Raw genomic sequence first — 16,692 nt, 5'->3', positions numbered from 1 at the left:
AACTTCAGAGATAGTTCTTTATTCAATAACTTACGTGCCTGTATTTAAGACATTTTGTGAAACAGTCAACTATGCATATGGATTATGCTACGAAGGAGGGAAAGTTTTCATTTTTAGGTCTAGGTGCAAGTGAACATTAAGCTTCTTGTGTGAAGCTTCATTCTTGGTGTTTGAAAGCTCTTTGCATTTGATAGTTACAGCAACTAAGTGACGAAAGTGAAAATACTTGAACACAATTTTGAGCTCAGCTGTTCAGTGAGCTTTATGTTACAAAAACATCCATAGAGCATTTTGCTTTTTAACCTTTTTTCAGCCAGTTGTGCTGCCCATCTTTTTAAACTGTGTTTCTTTGCAGCCGTCTGGATACCTTAATGTGCATGCAGTCATTGGTTGAGTATGTAGTGATGGAGTAGGTTTAGTGACATCTTCAGACTTTATTCTCTGGAAGTTCGTTATTGTCTGCAACAGTTGTACTCTAATGCATGAAAGAAATGGTCCAATTGTTTGTCTCACTATTGTGTTACCAGGACACTGCTGTAATAGCTCTGAAAATGCATCAGTGTGTACTCGGTTCCAAACAGGTTTTGTGGAGATGGAAATGTCCCATATTCAAGTATGTTACTTCTATGGTAGTCAGTAGTCCACTTCTACTGAACACTACGTTGAAGATGTCCTTCTAAATTATAAAAAACTATCTTTCACTTAAGTATAAAATGCAAGGAAATAATTATGAAATTACTTCTGGCAGCCTTTCAAAGTAATTCATGGGCGATGGTACCCTGTTTTGTTTTCTAGTGACGCAGTCTCCCAGTGGCACAGATGATTCACTGCTGAGGGGGTTGCATGCTGCTAACCAAAATGCCCAGTTGATGGTGCAGTTGTCATCTATACCTATGCTGAGTACATGCTTCAACAAACTCTTTTCTATGCTACAAGTCCACCATGTTCAGGTAGAGAATTTTGAACTTGAAATGTTCTGATAATATTTATCTCTAAAATTTGAGAGTTGTTTTCCTCTACTTCTTGCTACTTAGGATTCAAGTAATCTGTTTTGTGCTGTATTGCTTATGAATATGACATGGACAACAGTACTGATAATGTAATAAACAAAGGGCTGAAAGCTTTTTTCAGAGGACGTTGCTTGTTACAGTGGAAAACTGGTATATGTTTTCATATTTAAAAACAAGTTTGTATGTCTACTGAATGATAATTGTTTGCTTATTAATGAAAAATATCACTAAGTGACACTTAATTACAAATGGAGATTTGTGGAGGTTTTCAAAACCCAGTTCAGTAAACCCCCAAGTGACCAATCTCATATCTTCTGTGGCATTTCTTTGAGCAGTTTGGATCGGATAACTTGCAAAGATTCCTTGCAATCTGAATTGTCCTATGATTCTGTATGTTGATAGCAAATTTGAAAGTTTGCTTTTTGAAAAGTCATTGGTTTAGTAATGTTTTTCTTGATTCATACAAAGGAATGCCATGCATGCTATATATATAATGATTAGCTGCCTGCCTGCCTCTTGATATTTTGATAAAATGGATGGCTCCATCCCTCAGTTGTTCTTTAAATATCTCATCCAAAATACAACTTCTTGTGTAAGTATCCTTGATGCTTCCCCAGAATATCTAACAAGTTATTTGCCTCAGGCGAATTATTCAGAGTAAGCATCAGTGTCTCTAAGGTTTCTGATTAGATAAATGACCTCTCTTGAATAATTTTGGTTGACTGGGAAACATCACTTTAATAACATTACAAAAGCTTCTTGTAGATCTGTAAGCCTACCTGTACATGTTACAGGTGCAAGGTATACTTTTAATTCATAAAGGTATTTCTGAACAGTGTGTAAAGCTGCATTTTCATAACACAAGTTTGACAAAACTACTTCAGAGAAACTATTTGGAAGAAATCAGTTACAAAAACAATAGCGGAAGCATTTGCTAATTTAGGCTGAATTTGCCTTGAGTATTATGTTTAGCAGAATTTTCTAGTCCAGTAAAGGAGAGAGAGAGAGTGTGTGTGTGTGTGTGCAGTGAAACAGTAGCACCTGAGAATGTACACCAGGCTTTTAAAATTAAAACATTGATGCTCTGGGGTTCTGAGTTTCATCTCATAGTGGGTTTTTGGGTTTTTTTTCACCTTTCTTTCAGCTGGAATCCCTATTGCAGCTATGGCTAACATTAAGCCTGAATTCCAGCTCTTCTGGAAGTAAAGATAGTGGTGCTGATATTTTCCTTTATAATGCTAACCGAATACCTGTTGTTTCCCTGAACCAAGGTAAAATACATTAAATATGGGAAATAAGTTTGGGTTTGTTTTTTTTTTAAATACTCAATTTTTGCTAATAAGAAAAAAGTATTGCAGTAAGCATTTTTTTATAAGATCAATGTTGAGATAATTACTGTCTTCTTAAGAAGAACCCTTGGTCTCATTTTCTTCTTAAAGTGGAAAATACATTGCTAGTGTGTAACTGAGAGTTGATTCATTCAATTTTGATGAAGTTATTAGAAATGAAATGGTAAAATTGGTGGTTCCTACTGCATAGTTATTGCCAGGAGGACTCATTGAATACACTTCTTAGTCCGAGATGAGCTATGCAAGTGTATGCACTTTTCTGATGAATTTAATCTCCTTTATACCATCCTATGATCCCTCCCTTAATAAAGGGGTCAGCAGAGTGGGAAAGCACCACTACTGCTGAGTATCAAAATACTAATCTAGTATGAATACATGCTGAATTGTTTTTCTTGCAATATGTTATACTATATAATTAAGAAAGTCTGTGGTATCTTGTGGTGCTATTCCAAAATGTTAATGCATGATATAATGACCCTGTTACACTGACTTCATGAGAACCTTTGAAACTAGTTTCTTTGCATTGTTTTCTTTGAGATGTCAGGGTCTGCATGCTGTAGAAAGTTCTGTGGGCCAGTTCCTGTGAAGTGTTGGTGAGGTATCTTTTCCTAATTTCCTGCAACAGTGGTTGTCAAAAAAAAAATGAATGCAAGGAAAAATAATAACAGTAATTAGTATAGCATCTTACAGTAAAACTTAGAAATTTATAGTAATACCTTGACGATTAAAACTTGAAAAAACTGTTTTTCTTGTCAGCTTCAGTAACTAGCTTCCTGTCAGTTCTGGCATGGTATCCTAATACTTTATTGCGGACGTGGTGCCTTGTGCTTCACAGCTTAACGCTCATGACAAATATGCAGCTCAATGGTAAGTTTGTTTGGTTGGTTTTCTTATGTTGACACTTTTAGTGATGTACAAATGAATGGTGGTTCCATTAAAAGACTTCCAGAGTATTCCTTTTGCCGTATGCATGTTTTTGTTCTCCATTAACTTTGGGCTTTTCAAGAGTGAGCTCCTTGAACTAATTGTACCATGGGAAACAGAAACACGGTAAAAGAAAATGTCATTATAAGCAAGTTGTCAGTGTCTTCCAAAAAAACATTTTAGGACTAGCTAATGATCCCTGGGAATTAGGTTTCCTAGTGTGAGTAGAAGTAGCAGAGGGGAATGATTAAGTTATTATGAGTGAGATTGAAGTTTCTCTGACAGAGTAGGAATATTTTTGTAAATATGCAGGCACCAGTCTCTGCTGATGTTAAGCTATTTGAAAATAAACCCCCAGCAGCTGAATCTATTAAAATAGAAACCGAGCCATTTCATTTCCATATGCATACCAGTATATCTCACATTCTCTATATTGCTCCATAACACACTGGCAATAATCTTACTCTGTGGATGAGATTTTGCCACAAAACTGATTGAAATTAAAGGAAGTAGTTTTAAAATGTTGCCTATGAATTTTTTTCATATTTGACATTTCAAATCATTGACTTTAAGATGCACTTTTTTCTTAAGGTTTTTACTTTCCATCCCCTTTCTGTGATGTTTTTAGAAATCAGTCTCACAGAAATCTGATGAAGTTTTTGCCATCAGGTGAAGTAGAGCTGCAAAAAAACTAATGAAAGAGACTTCACTCTTATTCTTAGTATTTGAGAATAGAACATGACCTGAATTCTGGTATAACTGCCTTTGGTTAACAAGTCGAACTCTTCAGTTTGTATCTGTAGACTGCTAAAAATTTCCAAAATTTATGCAGTGTGTATCACTGGGATCATATGTGAATATCTTGCAAGTGTTACGAGGTTCAGTGTCTTTCTCTGACACTGACAGGCAGCTGCATGTTTGGAAGACTTTCTTTGGGAGTTGCCTGAGATCAGTAGGTGAATAAAAAACTACTCAGAAGCAAACCCTGTGGTTCATGGCAGGCACACTTGAGCATATGAATGTGGCTGTGTATTTTTTGCACATAGGCTTATGGCTTGGAGTTGAGTTGGATGGAGTTGGACGTGCAAGTGTCATAGTGTCATGACTTGTACCTAAAGGCTGGGTTACAAGTTCTTGTTAATAGATCCCTTGGGATGGATTCGAGTGCAACAATACTGAATGATCAATGTTCATATACATATATATATATATATATATATATATATATATGTATATATATATAGGGAGAGAGATAGATAAATGTATGGATAAATACCTGTATGGCAGGTTTATTTTAGAACAATTTAGTTGTGATGGAAAGGAGGTATGTAGCTGTTTTGGTTATTATCTGTAAAAAGAACAGTACAGAAATATAAAGATGTCACTTAGGAAAACATATAACAAAAACGAAGAAAGAGAAAGAAAGAATAAGAGTAGATAGGGGAGAGGAAAGGTATTACCACCTGTGGATCCAGAGACAGGATTTTACCCTTGTAATTTAGATACTCATTGGTGGAATTGATGGTCACAGTTGTCATCCATCAGGGTGGTAGAAGCTTAGGAAACAAGAGTTCAGTGGGTTAATAGACATTCAGGTTCAGGTGGGAATGCCCAGGTACTCCTGCTGGGGGGCAGTTCTACAGTCTGATGCAGCACAGAATCATACACAGTCTTCTGGTGGAAAGCCCCAGAAATTAGTCTGGGGGCACTTTGGGGGTCTTTGATGGTTTGACACCACATGACAGTCGCCTCTTAAAGGCAGCATAGCTGAGTCAATTACACCTTATCAGGAGGGATGAACACCTTCATGCCTACATGTGAATGTCCCTGTAACTCCCCCACAGGGGAGTTGTACCCCTCAGCCAGTCCTGAAAGGGAGAAATTGGCTTGATGGCATTTATCAAAAAGCATTGTTCCACCTCTGCAGGATCTGTTTTATGTTGTGCTTTTTTCTTGTTTTGAACTGATTCAGTGTACTACTACTGCAAGAGTAAGACTTCACATTTAGTAAAGCTTGTTTGTTTGATCACTGAAGGGTGTATTTCAATTCAAATTCCAGTCTTCAGAGTTCTTACCTGTTAAGCTCCCTACAGTTTTATTCTGAGACATCTTTGCATGTGCCAAGAGCAAAAATACTGTGATTGTTTGCAGGATAACAGAACACTTGGTCTCTGTCTGACAAACTAAAAAATACATTTGAGCCTTATTAATGTGTTGGACTAACAAAAAGAGACAAATCAAAATATCTGTATGTATTGTACCTACAAAATTAATCTATATTTTCAGGAAAAATGCCTTAGCAAGCTTGGAATACTGATTGGATGGTTTGGGGGCTTTATAACTGTACTTACTGGAAAACTCAAAATTGTAGTCCTGAGTTAAAGCAGGTTTTGGTAGTTGATTTAGCTGAGAATATTTCCACATCATGAAATAAGTATAAGGTATTTGCACAATAAATATTTGATTTGTGCCTAATGTTTAAGATTATGCATGTAATTTTTGTGTTTTTATTTTTAAGCTGGTCCAAGCAATGCCATTGGAGCTCAGGAAAGTACTGCCCAGTTGTTGGTGTCAGATCCCAACCTTATTCATGTGTTAGTGAAATTTCTTTCCGGCACTAACCCTCATGGAACAAATCAGCACAGTCCACAGGTAATGAGCGATTAAAATAAGAGAAACCTTTTGCAGTGGGATTTCAAGACACTTGACAGAAATATGTGTTCATGCATAATGTATTATATTCTTGTCTTGTATCTTCTTCTACTTACAGTCTGTTAGTTCTGATGAGCAGCCATAGGGAAGTTCATGTTGTTGATACACTGTCAGTAGTGCTGGAATGTTTTCACAACTCTCCAGAGATTTGCCACAGGGAGGGGATGCCATATGTGAATGAAATGTTCCGTTCAGTTACTTTCCCAAAATCTTGTTGGGTTGGGATAAAAATGCCAATGAAAATTAAGTCTTAATATCTAAGAATTCCTGAATTTATACTTTCATTTTCTGCCTGTTTCTGAATTCATATGGTATCTGCTGCCACTCCTAATTTCAATTAGTGTTTTCTTGCTTTTTGCAATCTTTGAAATATCAACGAATAGTGCTTTTAAAAAGCCCAAGTGAACTTAATTGTATGTAGTATTTGACAGGAGTCTCAGTTTGGGAGACAGAAAACACCTGGTAGTTCCAGGAGTTTCTTTTCCAGCATATTTTCAAGAAAATACATAGTCATTTCCAGAAGTTTAACACTGCACAGTGCCCGTTAAGTTCTTACTTAAGTATGTAGTTTGTGAATAAACATTCAGATTAGTACAGAAGTGGATTCTGTATGGACTATAGTTTGCATTACTGAAAAGAAAAAAAATAATCTTTTTTTACTTCCTAAAATGTCTTTTTCTTCCAGGTTGGGCCTACAGCGACACAAGCTATGCAAGAATTTCTTACTCGATTGCAAGTGCACCTTTCTTCAACTTGTCCTCAGATGTTCAGTGAATTTTTATTGAAATTAATACATATACTTTCAACAGAAAGGTAAATCTTATATGTTTGTTTTCTTTCATACACTCATTTTCTTTAAAATCTTTGTGATTATGAATCACAACTCAGGTGTGTGTGTGTGTGTGTGTGTGTGCTTTGTCATACTGTCAAGTTACATGTCAGTGGAAATGATCATTGCTGCTGCAGCACTAGCAGCAGGACCTGGGCTGCTCCATGCACATGGAAAAGTACACCTTGAATTCACACAAAGCTGTCTTTGTGAGTGACTGTCAATAGAGGCACTAAAACTTTGAACTGATTTTATTTAAAGCTAAGATGTAAACCTTGTTGAAGTAATTCCCTAAAGTAAGGACACTGTTGATGAGCTTACCTATTAAAGAAAGTATTCTGAGAGGTCTGAACTAATGAAAGATTCCAGAAATTATTCATAGATTGTGAAAATCATACAGAGATGGCTTTTCTCACATGGTAGGTTTAATAATGAGATTGCATAATCCTGTTTATGCAATATGCATTTTTATTGCTTTATCTTTGGTGGGTTTTTTCTTTCCACATGACACTGGTAGACATCCTCTGTCCCACTCTCCTGGGGCCTTATTGGTGCTCACTAATGTAGTGAAGTGCCTCTGACCAGGGGAGAGATAAGAGCTTATGGCTCATCTTTCACAGTTCTGCTTCCTCAAGGCAAGACCAATGGGCACAAGAATTTGTCTCCAGTGGTACACTGGAAACACAGCAATTGTTTAGTCTGAAGTACACTAGGATGTATTTCTTTCTAGTATTGATGTTCTGCTCATCTCCAGACAGAGGCTTCATGTAGCTAGGGATGACCTTCCTCAGTTCTGAGTTCCCAGTAGGTGGCACTTTGGTGTTATCTGTTCTTTAATCTTACAGAAAATGGTTTCTGTCTTCTCCAAGAGATTTTATCTCTGTAATTTAAACTATAAGAGTGGTGTTTACCAGGTTATATTGATGATTTCTACAAGATATGTCATAATACAATAAAGTCATTAATTCAGAGTGAATCAATGTGTCTGCATGCCAACATTTGTTTAAAATAAGCTAATGAGACCACTGAAAAGGTAGTTTCTGAAATGTGTGTGGGTTTTTTGTGAAATGCCATGAAATTAAAGCACCAGAAAGGGATTTAGATGGTTATTTCTAAGAGCACAGATAATTACTGAACTGTACTGTGTCTTGTCTGATCATAAGATTAATTGTAAAGAAAAACAGTAATTTACTGTTAGAATTACTTAAATTCCAAATATTTTTTCAGGGCTGTTTCTATAAACTGTTTCATTCTGTATTTAATTTTAAAAGCTAGAATAAGATTAATCAATGTGAGAAGATACAGAGAAGTATATGAAAATTCAGTAACTAATACAAGTTTTATTTTAGATACACCCATTCAAAAGGTTCCTTTTGTAGTTCACCACTATATGTGTAAAAGCAATTGATAAAATAAACTTATTTCTAGAAGAAATCTTTTAAGCAGTCAACCTACAAGCACCAGCCTGTGATATTTTAAGTACCTTCTCATGGTCTCATTTATATTTACTATTTAGATAAGTAAAACCTGACCATTCTTCTTTTTATCTCTGGGTGGGGAGTGGCCAGATAGGGGGACCAACAAAAGACCTATGGGAAGAAAAAAATCCATCTTGATTTCCTGTTAGCAACTAATCCTCATGGTATTGAAGTTTTATGTGACTGCTTTCCATGAGGTTTCCTTGCAAATGTAGGAAACCTTTCACTCAGAATTGAGCAGGACTATTCAGTCTATATATAGACTATTACAAGTCTTTACCTATAAAATTAACTGAATTACAAAATAAAAATAAAAAAAAAGATTAATCCTAGCCTTTTTCAAAGGCTTTTACCTCTTAATTATTTCTGGTATCAGGAAGGTGGTGGCATGAGCAGGTTCTGCAGGCTGTTTAATGATCAGTATATTAAAAAATCAGAAAAGCTTGATGCAGGTGAAAGATTAGATTTTGCTTCAACATGCATTTCTGGAAATAGCTGGATTTTTTTTTTTTTTTAATTGGAAGTCTGGTGTGTTTTTGGACTCTTAAAAAAAATCAAGGAAAAAGACCACACTCAAACAGTCAAACCTGTATAACCAGTAATATCTCTCTTTCTACATTTTTTTTCTTTCTTTTTTTTTTTTTTTTCTTTCAGGGGTGCTTTCCAGACGGGCCAGGGACCATTGGATGCTCAAGTGAAACTCTTGGAATTCACCCTGGAACAGAATTTTGAAGTTGTACCAGTCAGCACTATTTCTGCAGTAATTGAGTCTATAACCTTTCTTGTGCATCATTACATTACGTGTTCGGACAAAGTAATGTCTCGCAGTGGCTCAGACAGCTCTGTGGGTGCTCGAGCATGTTTTGGAGGGCTCTTTGCCAATATCATCCGTCCAGGTGATGCCAAAGCAGTTTGTGGAGAAATGACAAGGGATCAACTCATGTTTGATTTATTAAAGCTGATAAACATTTTAGTTCAACTGCCGCTTTCCAGTAACCGAGAATACAGTGCCCGTGTTCCAGTAGCAAGCAGTACTACAGACAGTGTGTCTGATGAGGAGAAAGTTTCAGGAGGCAAAGATGGCAATGGAAGCAACCCTAATACTCAAGGATCAACTGCATATGTGGCCGACTTGGTGTTGGCCAACCAACAAATTATGAGCCAGATTTTGTCTGCGCTTGGCCAGTGTAACAGCAGTGCTATGGCAATGATTATTGGTAGGTATTTTCTGAGTAACATGGAAGATCTTTTGGGTGGTGAAACATTTAAAACTTCTGAAATCGCGTAAGTTTGGTGTAGATGTGAAAGAATGTGTTTCAGAATTGACAGGAAAAAAGAGACAAAGGTAAAGGGGAACAGATGCATGAAAAAAGTCCCTAATAGGAGGTGAGAGACAATAATTGAAACCAAACAGGAATGTGTTTGGCATTTGAATTTGCTGAATCTCAGAATGCTTAAAGGACCTCTGGAGATTGTGTAGTCCAGCTTTCCTGTACAAACTCGGAGTTTGCCTCAGTTGAGAGCAGGTTGCTCAGTACCTTGGTTCAGTTGGGTTTCTAATTCCTCCGGAGTTAGAAAATCCTCTACAACTGCTGTGGGCAACCTCTTATAATGATCAATAATTCTTAAAGTAGAAAAGTCTTTTTCTTATGTTAAAGCAGAATTTCCTGTATTTCAGTCTGCGGCCATCACATGCCTCTATGCATGAACTAGGATGAGTCTTCAGTTTGTACAAGACACCTTACCTCAGTTGCTTGCTATGTATTAGATGCTTTTCCTTTTTAAAATCACTTTTGGAAAATACAAATTACAGTTGTGTCCGTTTCATAGAATACCTGAACTTTTCCTCTGTTTTACCTGAAATTGCATTAACATTATGTTCTAGGAGTTGCAGTCATATATTTGCGGGTGGGATCTTCCTGCTGTGAACTAGTGAGGGAGATGATGATACTTAGAAAGCAAAGCTCCTGTTTGTCAAACATTTATCTGAAGTGCATTTTCTCAGAGAGACTGCCTATCTTTGTGACTTGTGTGCTGTGATGGTAGCACAGAATTTATTTGCTCAGGTTAAACCACTGACTGAAATACCATGGATTTCTGCATGTGCAAAATATTTTGCAGGATAGACGAAGAGCTGCACTCCATTTCAGGTGTAATAGTTGTAAAATTTTGTTCTCTTACAGTGATTCTCTAGCTGTGGAGCAAGTGGCTCTGGCCTTTTCTGTGCTGCCTCATTTAAGCAGATACAAAATTTGAACATTGCTATTATCAGGAAACAGTTACTTGTTCAGTGAGCCCTTATGAATACTAGGGTAGTGGTTTATTTCAGCATGAATTGAGGAAAAGACAGTTATCTCTAGTCAAACAGGAGGCAGGATTTCACAAGCCTGGATTGTGCTGTTGGAACCTTCCTGAAATTAATTCCACATTATCTCTTTCATCACTTTGGGTAGTTGGTGTCATATTGCAAACACACTATGAACACTAAAGTAGTTTGTTCTTGGAAAGATGGTTTGTTCTGTGTTTCTTTGGAGTGAAATTCAGATATTCTCCTCAACTTTGATATCTTTTTAAACCATTGATTTTTGTCCAGCAATTGTTTTGCATTTTTTAAGGGCAGTTTAGGAAGATAGTTTTTTCAAAATGTTTTTTATTGAAATTAGGGTTCTGGGCCAGCTAATCCCTTCAATGGATTGTTCTTCCAAAGGGTTTTTAATATAGGTTATTGAAAATAATCTGTCCATGTATTTTGGGAAGATGTAACACAGCTATTTGTGGGTTTAGTTCCTTAAAGAAAAACATTTTAAGCTCTCTCCAGACAATTCCTGTGAACAAAGAATTTTGCATGACTGTAGCCAAGGTTAGACAGGATCCAAAAATTAGTTATCATCATATAGTATTGAACATGTAATAACTAATGCAGCATGGAAAGGTGCTACCAGCATAGGTAAACAAGACGTCTGCAAAGGTTACTGTTAGGTAGTGGCTCTGGTGCCAGAATTTATGGTAATAGCGTTAATTTACTGCATCTGGCAAGCAAGCTGGTCAGGATCCAGGATGGCCCCAAGTAATTAATTTGTCACATGAATTTTAAACATTTTTCTTTCTGTTTTTCCTTTTATGACCATTATGTCTGCTTCATTAGGGTTTTATGCTTTGTAATTGATAAACTGTGAAAATCATAAAAGTAGCAGTATTCGCCTCCTGCCCTATCTTTTCCTCACCTGAAGGTCCTCCCTCACAGCAAATCCAGCTTACTTTACTTCAGCTCCTCTATCATTTGTTCCATTTAACTTTCCTAGGCTGGACAGAGGCTGGGTCTTAGGGCACAGCTTTATTGGTTTGTGTGCATGCATTGCTTATCAATATTTGCTTTCTTAACCATTTAAAGGTGGCCAAAGTATTACACCTGGCAATTCTCTTGCCAAAATGTTTCTTTAAGACATGTTCCAAAGATCACTTGAGCACGTTGTTTTTTATTATTATTTGTTAGTACAACTTTAATTTCTCTAAATGGGACAGGATTACTCTATGGTTGTCTTACATTTAAATCTAAGACCACTTCTAACAGCTCTTGCAGATTGAAGTCATATGATTTGTAAGACAGTTGTATTTATGGAAGTAATCTCTTCCATGGGAAGATTATTATTTTGCTTTCTGTCTGTAATCTCAGCAATGTGTAGTCAATATTGCTGATAATCAATATTCAGAAAATTGCCATGAATAAATCCTGAGCTTTAATAGTGAGAAGCAAATTTCCAGGAGACGTATATCTGATAGAAGTATGTGTCTTAAATGTTTGGGGCAGTTTTTGGCAGCACAAGGGCACTTTATCATTACCTGTAAAAAACCTTAAATGTCAGTTGCTTCTAGCTAGGAGTGATTCCAATCCTTGTAGTTACCCTGATTCCTTCACTAATTACACTAAGTTTTATGATCTGATTTGATTGAAATTTCCTGACTTCCTGGGTCAAGTCTTCCAATTTATACATATATGAGAACCCTTAATTGTAAGTCATATGATCCTGAAAACTGGTCCATTTGTACTTTGTAAAATCCATGTGAACATTTTAATATTCTTGAGTTCTCTTATGTGCTGTTAATGGTTTGTTAGGTCTCAGTTTGTGACCTTTGAACTATCTGTTTTCATTTAGGTGCAAGTGGATTACATCTGACTAAACATGAGAACTTTCATGGTGGTTTGGATGCAATATCAGTTGGAGATGGGTTGTTCACTATCCTGACAACACTTAGTAAGAAAGCAACAACAGTTCAAGTGATGCTTCAGCCTATTCTTACCTACATGGCCTGTGGGTACATGGGAAGGCAGGTAAGCTCCAGTAGGCTTGCTGTGCTTCAAGGTAGTTGATTCTGTAATCAGTAATAAGGTCAGAAGACTAAAGTATTGCTATGTAAAAGAAATGTTAACATTTTTACAACCTCACTTCATTTAGGTGCTGAAGTGAGGAAGCCTCTCTCTGTTGCCCGTAGTAGAGGGAGAGAGTTTTGTCTAAGGACATTTTGACATTCCTGTAAATGTTCCTGGCTAGAGGTTTGAAGATGGAACAGGTGTTTTATTATGTGCAAGTGAGGAGCACATTTATTGTGGCTATTTTAATGCTCAGTACTCTTATTTCCTTGAAGATGCTCAGTGCACGATTTTGAGCTTTTCCATACCCAAAAGACTTTTCCTGTGTAAGGAATTGAACCATGTGGAACATGTTGTATATGGTGGCAGAGAGGTCAGCTGTGGTAGCATTTCTTCCCTGGTAATTTTACTTAGTAAAAGAGGAAGGCTGAGAGCTGTTATTTGAGTTTCTGCTGTATTAATTTTGTGTGAAACCATGTATTTCTTAATTGATTTGCTTTTAGGGTTCTCTTGCCACTTGTCAGTTATCTGAGCCACTGCTCTGGTTCATTTTACGAGTGTTGGATACAAGTGAGGCACTGAAGGCTTTCCATGATATGGGTAAGAATGTCTTTTCTTTAGCCACATCAACAAAAAGTTTGGTTTAGATTTGTTTGGCATTTAAAGAATACATATATGGCCAATGTGTCTACATGGACCAATTTACTGAATAGGCCTTTGTGTGGAATCTATTGCATGCTTCTGAGCAATATTTTTTTCTCTCTGCCCGCGTTATACACAGGCGGTGTTCAACTTATCTGCAACAACATGGTAACAAGCACAAGAGCTATTGTTAACACAGCAAGAAGCATGGTTTCAACTATTATGAAATTCCTGGATTCTGGTCCCACCAAAGCGACAGATAGCAGTTTGAAAGCCAGAGTGCTTGCTTCTGAGCCTGATAATGCAGAAGGAATTCACAATTTTGCACCTTTGGGTGAGTAATGCTCCTTTCTCTTAGATTAATATCTGCTGGTCATTTGAATGTGCATCAAGTTCTTAACAGAAAGTAATACAATAGTGTCTTATGTTCCAGTACTACTAAATCTTGTATAATGAGAGTGGTTGCTGGTGTTTCAAGGTAATGTTGAGGTTAGTCCCCTCCACCACAGGTAATAAGACCTCATTACCTGTGGTAATGGACAGGAGAGAGAAGGAGAGGGAGTTGATCTGTGTCTGAATGAAGTCATGCATCAAGGCAAGCCCCTTTCTCCTCCCCTAGGTCAGGGGATGCCTGGTTCCAGCCCACCATCTGCCTTAGACACACTAAGACTCAGTAACTTCTTTTTAGGCACATCAATGTTGATGGACTTAATACAGAATTATGGCATGATGGGATGATAGACAATGAGCCTGAGCTCTGTGAAGCAGAGCAGAAGAAGCTGGAGCACAAGGCTGATATTGCTGATGTGCTCTCATACCTACTTCTAACTGCTCTCAAGTTGCCTGCATGAGCATTTGTTAAAATTGAAATGCTGTTTTGATATTCATATAATGGCTGCCAGTTAACTAAAATATGTCTGTTTTAAGAGGTAGTGGTACTGTAATATCTTACAAAGGCTTTCCTTTTCACTACTAGTGTCTTTGTTTTCTGTTGCTGTCCACTAGCTGGTGCGGCCCTTGAATGTATTCATACAGTTTGTCTCAGTGACAGGAGGGGATTAATTTTAACATTTCTGGAGAGCTTGTTGAATGAGAAAGGAATCCATTCAGTCCTGTGATTCAGAGTGTCAAAAATAATGGCATTACAAAAGACAATGAAAAGAGGTTTATTTGGTAGAATAGGGGCCACTGGAAATCTTCTACTTTGGTCTTCACAAATTTCTAAGTGGTAAATTTAGGAATCCTGCAAATGTTTGTTCTCTATTACTTTAAATAATAAAAATCCTAAGCATGTATGGTGGTAGGTTTTTGCCTACCTTATCTTCCAGCTTGCAGAATACTTCAGTTCTTAGTGTTCTTCCATGAGGGCATCTCTCTTAATATTTAACTTTCAGTCAGGAGCATGCTTTTGAAATTAACCTTCTGGTTGCCCTCACTTAGTACATTCTAATTCCCATATTTAATGGTCTCTGTAGTAAATTCTGATTCTCATCATGTGGTTATTCTCTGAGGTGAGCTTAATTCATTTTGGGATGAAAATTTATCAAAATGTGTCCAGGAATTAATGTCCAGCTGCTGCTAGGCCTTTAGTTGTGGGGTCAGATTATAGCTACCTTACAGTAGAGCACCCCAAGTACCTGTGGTTGGAGCAGCTCAAATCTGGTCTTGCTATAACTTAATAACTTGCTAAAGAAGACTTCTTACATCTTCCTTCTTCATTCTTAACTTATGCTAGGAGTGGAAAAAGAAGCAGCAGCTGTGGTCAGGTTTCTTTTTTTTTATTCTGATGTCTTTTTTAGAAAAGGGTTTTCATGTGAAACCTTTTTAAAGAAAAAAGGTTACTGAAGTTGGTTTTAAAGTAATTTATGTTATTTTAGTATTTGAAGTGTGTAACTGTGAATTAACTGAGTTCAAATTCTAAGCATGCTGTTCAACCTGCACCTTTCTATTTGTTCTGTTTTTGTCATGTACTCTTGAGAATACATTTAGAACTTTGGTAGCAGCTGTCCCCTAGCAAATTTCAAGGACATGCACATGCATGTCAGTGTGTAAACTGCCTATTTAAAACAGTCTCAGAGTAAAAGAAAAGTAACTGGGCAGTGGGCATTAAGTGTGGGATATTACTGATAAAGCAAAAGAGATGAGACAGAAAAAAGGTGTTTTCCACAGTTCAAGTTGTAAATTAATCCGGGTTTTATTAATAAACATTAATAATCAGTGTTAATGGTGCTATTTCTGAAGGTTCAATCACCTCAAGCAGCCCCACTGCCCAGCCTGCTGAAGTGCTGTTGCAGGCTACTCCTCCCCACAGACGGGCTCGGTCTGCTGCATGGTCATACATTTTTTTACCTGAGGAAGCTTGGTGTGACCTCACGATTCACCTTCCTGCAGCTGTGCTGCTCAAGGAAATCCACATCCAGCCTCACCTGGCCTCTCTGGCAAGTAAGTAGATTCACTGATGTTGATGCCAGTTCAAAAGTTTGAAGGCTGAGATACAGTACGGAGAGTATAATCAGAGGAGCTAAAGCTGGGAGGTTGTTTGAGTAATGCCTGTAAAATAAGTTGGAAAACTTGCAAATTCTGCTTTCTTTGAGAACTGAAGGCACTGCCTCTACTCATTTTCTAGCCTAGTAGATGTCATGTGGCATTCATGTTAAGTATGTCAAAAAACTTAGTCATACTTACCAAAACTTTGCCCAGTGAGAAAGTGTTATTGGTCAAGGGTCTGAAGGCAAAATGCTTTTTTATGGTAGTTGGGGAAAAGCAAGAGATTTTCAGCTCTTATTGTTGTAGCCCTGACAGGGAAACTGTTGTCAGTGACAGGACTTTTCTTCATCTGAAGTCTTTGAAATAAACTATATATAACATGTATCAAAATTCTTGTGCTTTTTAACATGTACCATCTCCCAGGTCAAGTTCCCCGGCTGCAGTTCTGTAGTAGTGTCTGCCTGAGATCATTCCAGTCATTTTGTTCTCTGAATTGTTGACCATGTTGTATCCATGATGAAGACAAACCAATATAGATTTTAAAATAGTGTTAAACTTTCTTACTCCGTAGCTTGCCCTTCATCAGTATCTGTTGAAATAAGCGCAGATGGTGTCAATATGTTACCTTTGTCAACTCCTGTTATCACGAGTGGTCTCACCTATATAAAAATCCAGCTGGTAAAAGCTGAAGTTGCTTCAGCTGTCTGCCTTCGTCTCCATCGTCCTCGGGATGCCAGTACCCTGGGCCTCTCTCAGATCAAGCTGTTGGGCCTGACTGCCTTTGGAAACACATCCTCTGCCACCGTCAATAATCCCTTCCTTCCCTCCGAGGACCAGGTCTCCAAAACGAGGTGAGGCTCCAGTGTCAGGGGACAGTTTGGGCCAGTGTATG

General features: G+C 37.4%; 1 protein-coding gene across 1 annotated transcript in view; it reads left to right on the top strand.

Annotated features, from left to right (window-relative positions):
- The window catches only part of BIRC6 (baculoviral IAP repeat containing 6), a 174,380-nt gene that overhangs the window by 73,490 nt on the left and 84,198 nt on the right, over positions 1–16,692 (top strand). Inside the window, exons 41-51 of the mRNA XM_062490247.1 lie at positions 796–950; positions 2,155–2,281; positions 3,116–3,226; positions 5,802–5,935; positions 6,681–6,808; positions 8,957–9,519; positions 12,457–12,632; positions 13,175–13,271; positions 13,453–13,647; positions 15,555–15,755; positions 16,372–16,651. Of these exons, the coding sequence (XP_062346231.1) occupies positions 796–950; positions 2,155–2,281; positions 3,116–3,226; positions 5,802–5,935; positions 6,681–6,808; positions 8,957–9,519; positions 12,457–12,632; positions 13,175–13,271; positions 13,453–13,647; positions 15,555–15,755; positions 16,372–16,651 (2,167 nt within the window). The remainder of the gene's footprint in view (positions 1–795; positions 951–2,154; positions 2,282–3,115; positions 3,227–5,801; positions 5,936–6,680; positions 6,809–8,956; positions 9,520–12,456; positions 12,633–13,174; positions 13,272–13,452; positions 13,648–15,554; positions 15,756–16,371; positions 16,652–16,692) is intronic.

The sequence above is a fragment of the Cinclus cinclus genome, chromosome 3 (genome assembly GCF_963662255.1).
Source record: "Cinclus cinclus chromosome 3, bCinCin1.1, whole genome shotgun sequence".
Classification (NCBI taxonomy): domain Eukaryota; kingdom Metazoa; phylum Chordata; class Aves; order Passeriformes; family Cinclidae; genus Cinclus; species Cinclus cinclus.
Note: the sequence above shows the minus strand (reverse complement) of the source record. Positions and strands in the feature narration are given on the sequence as shown.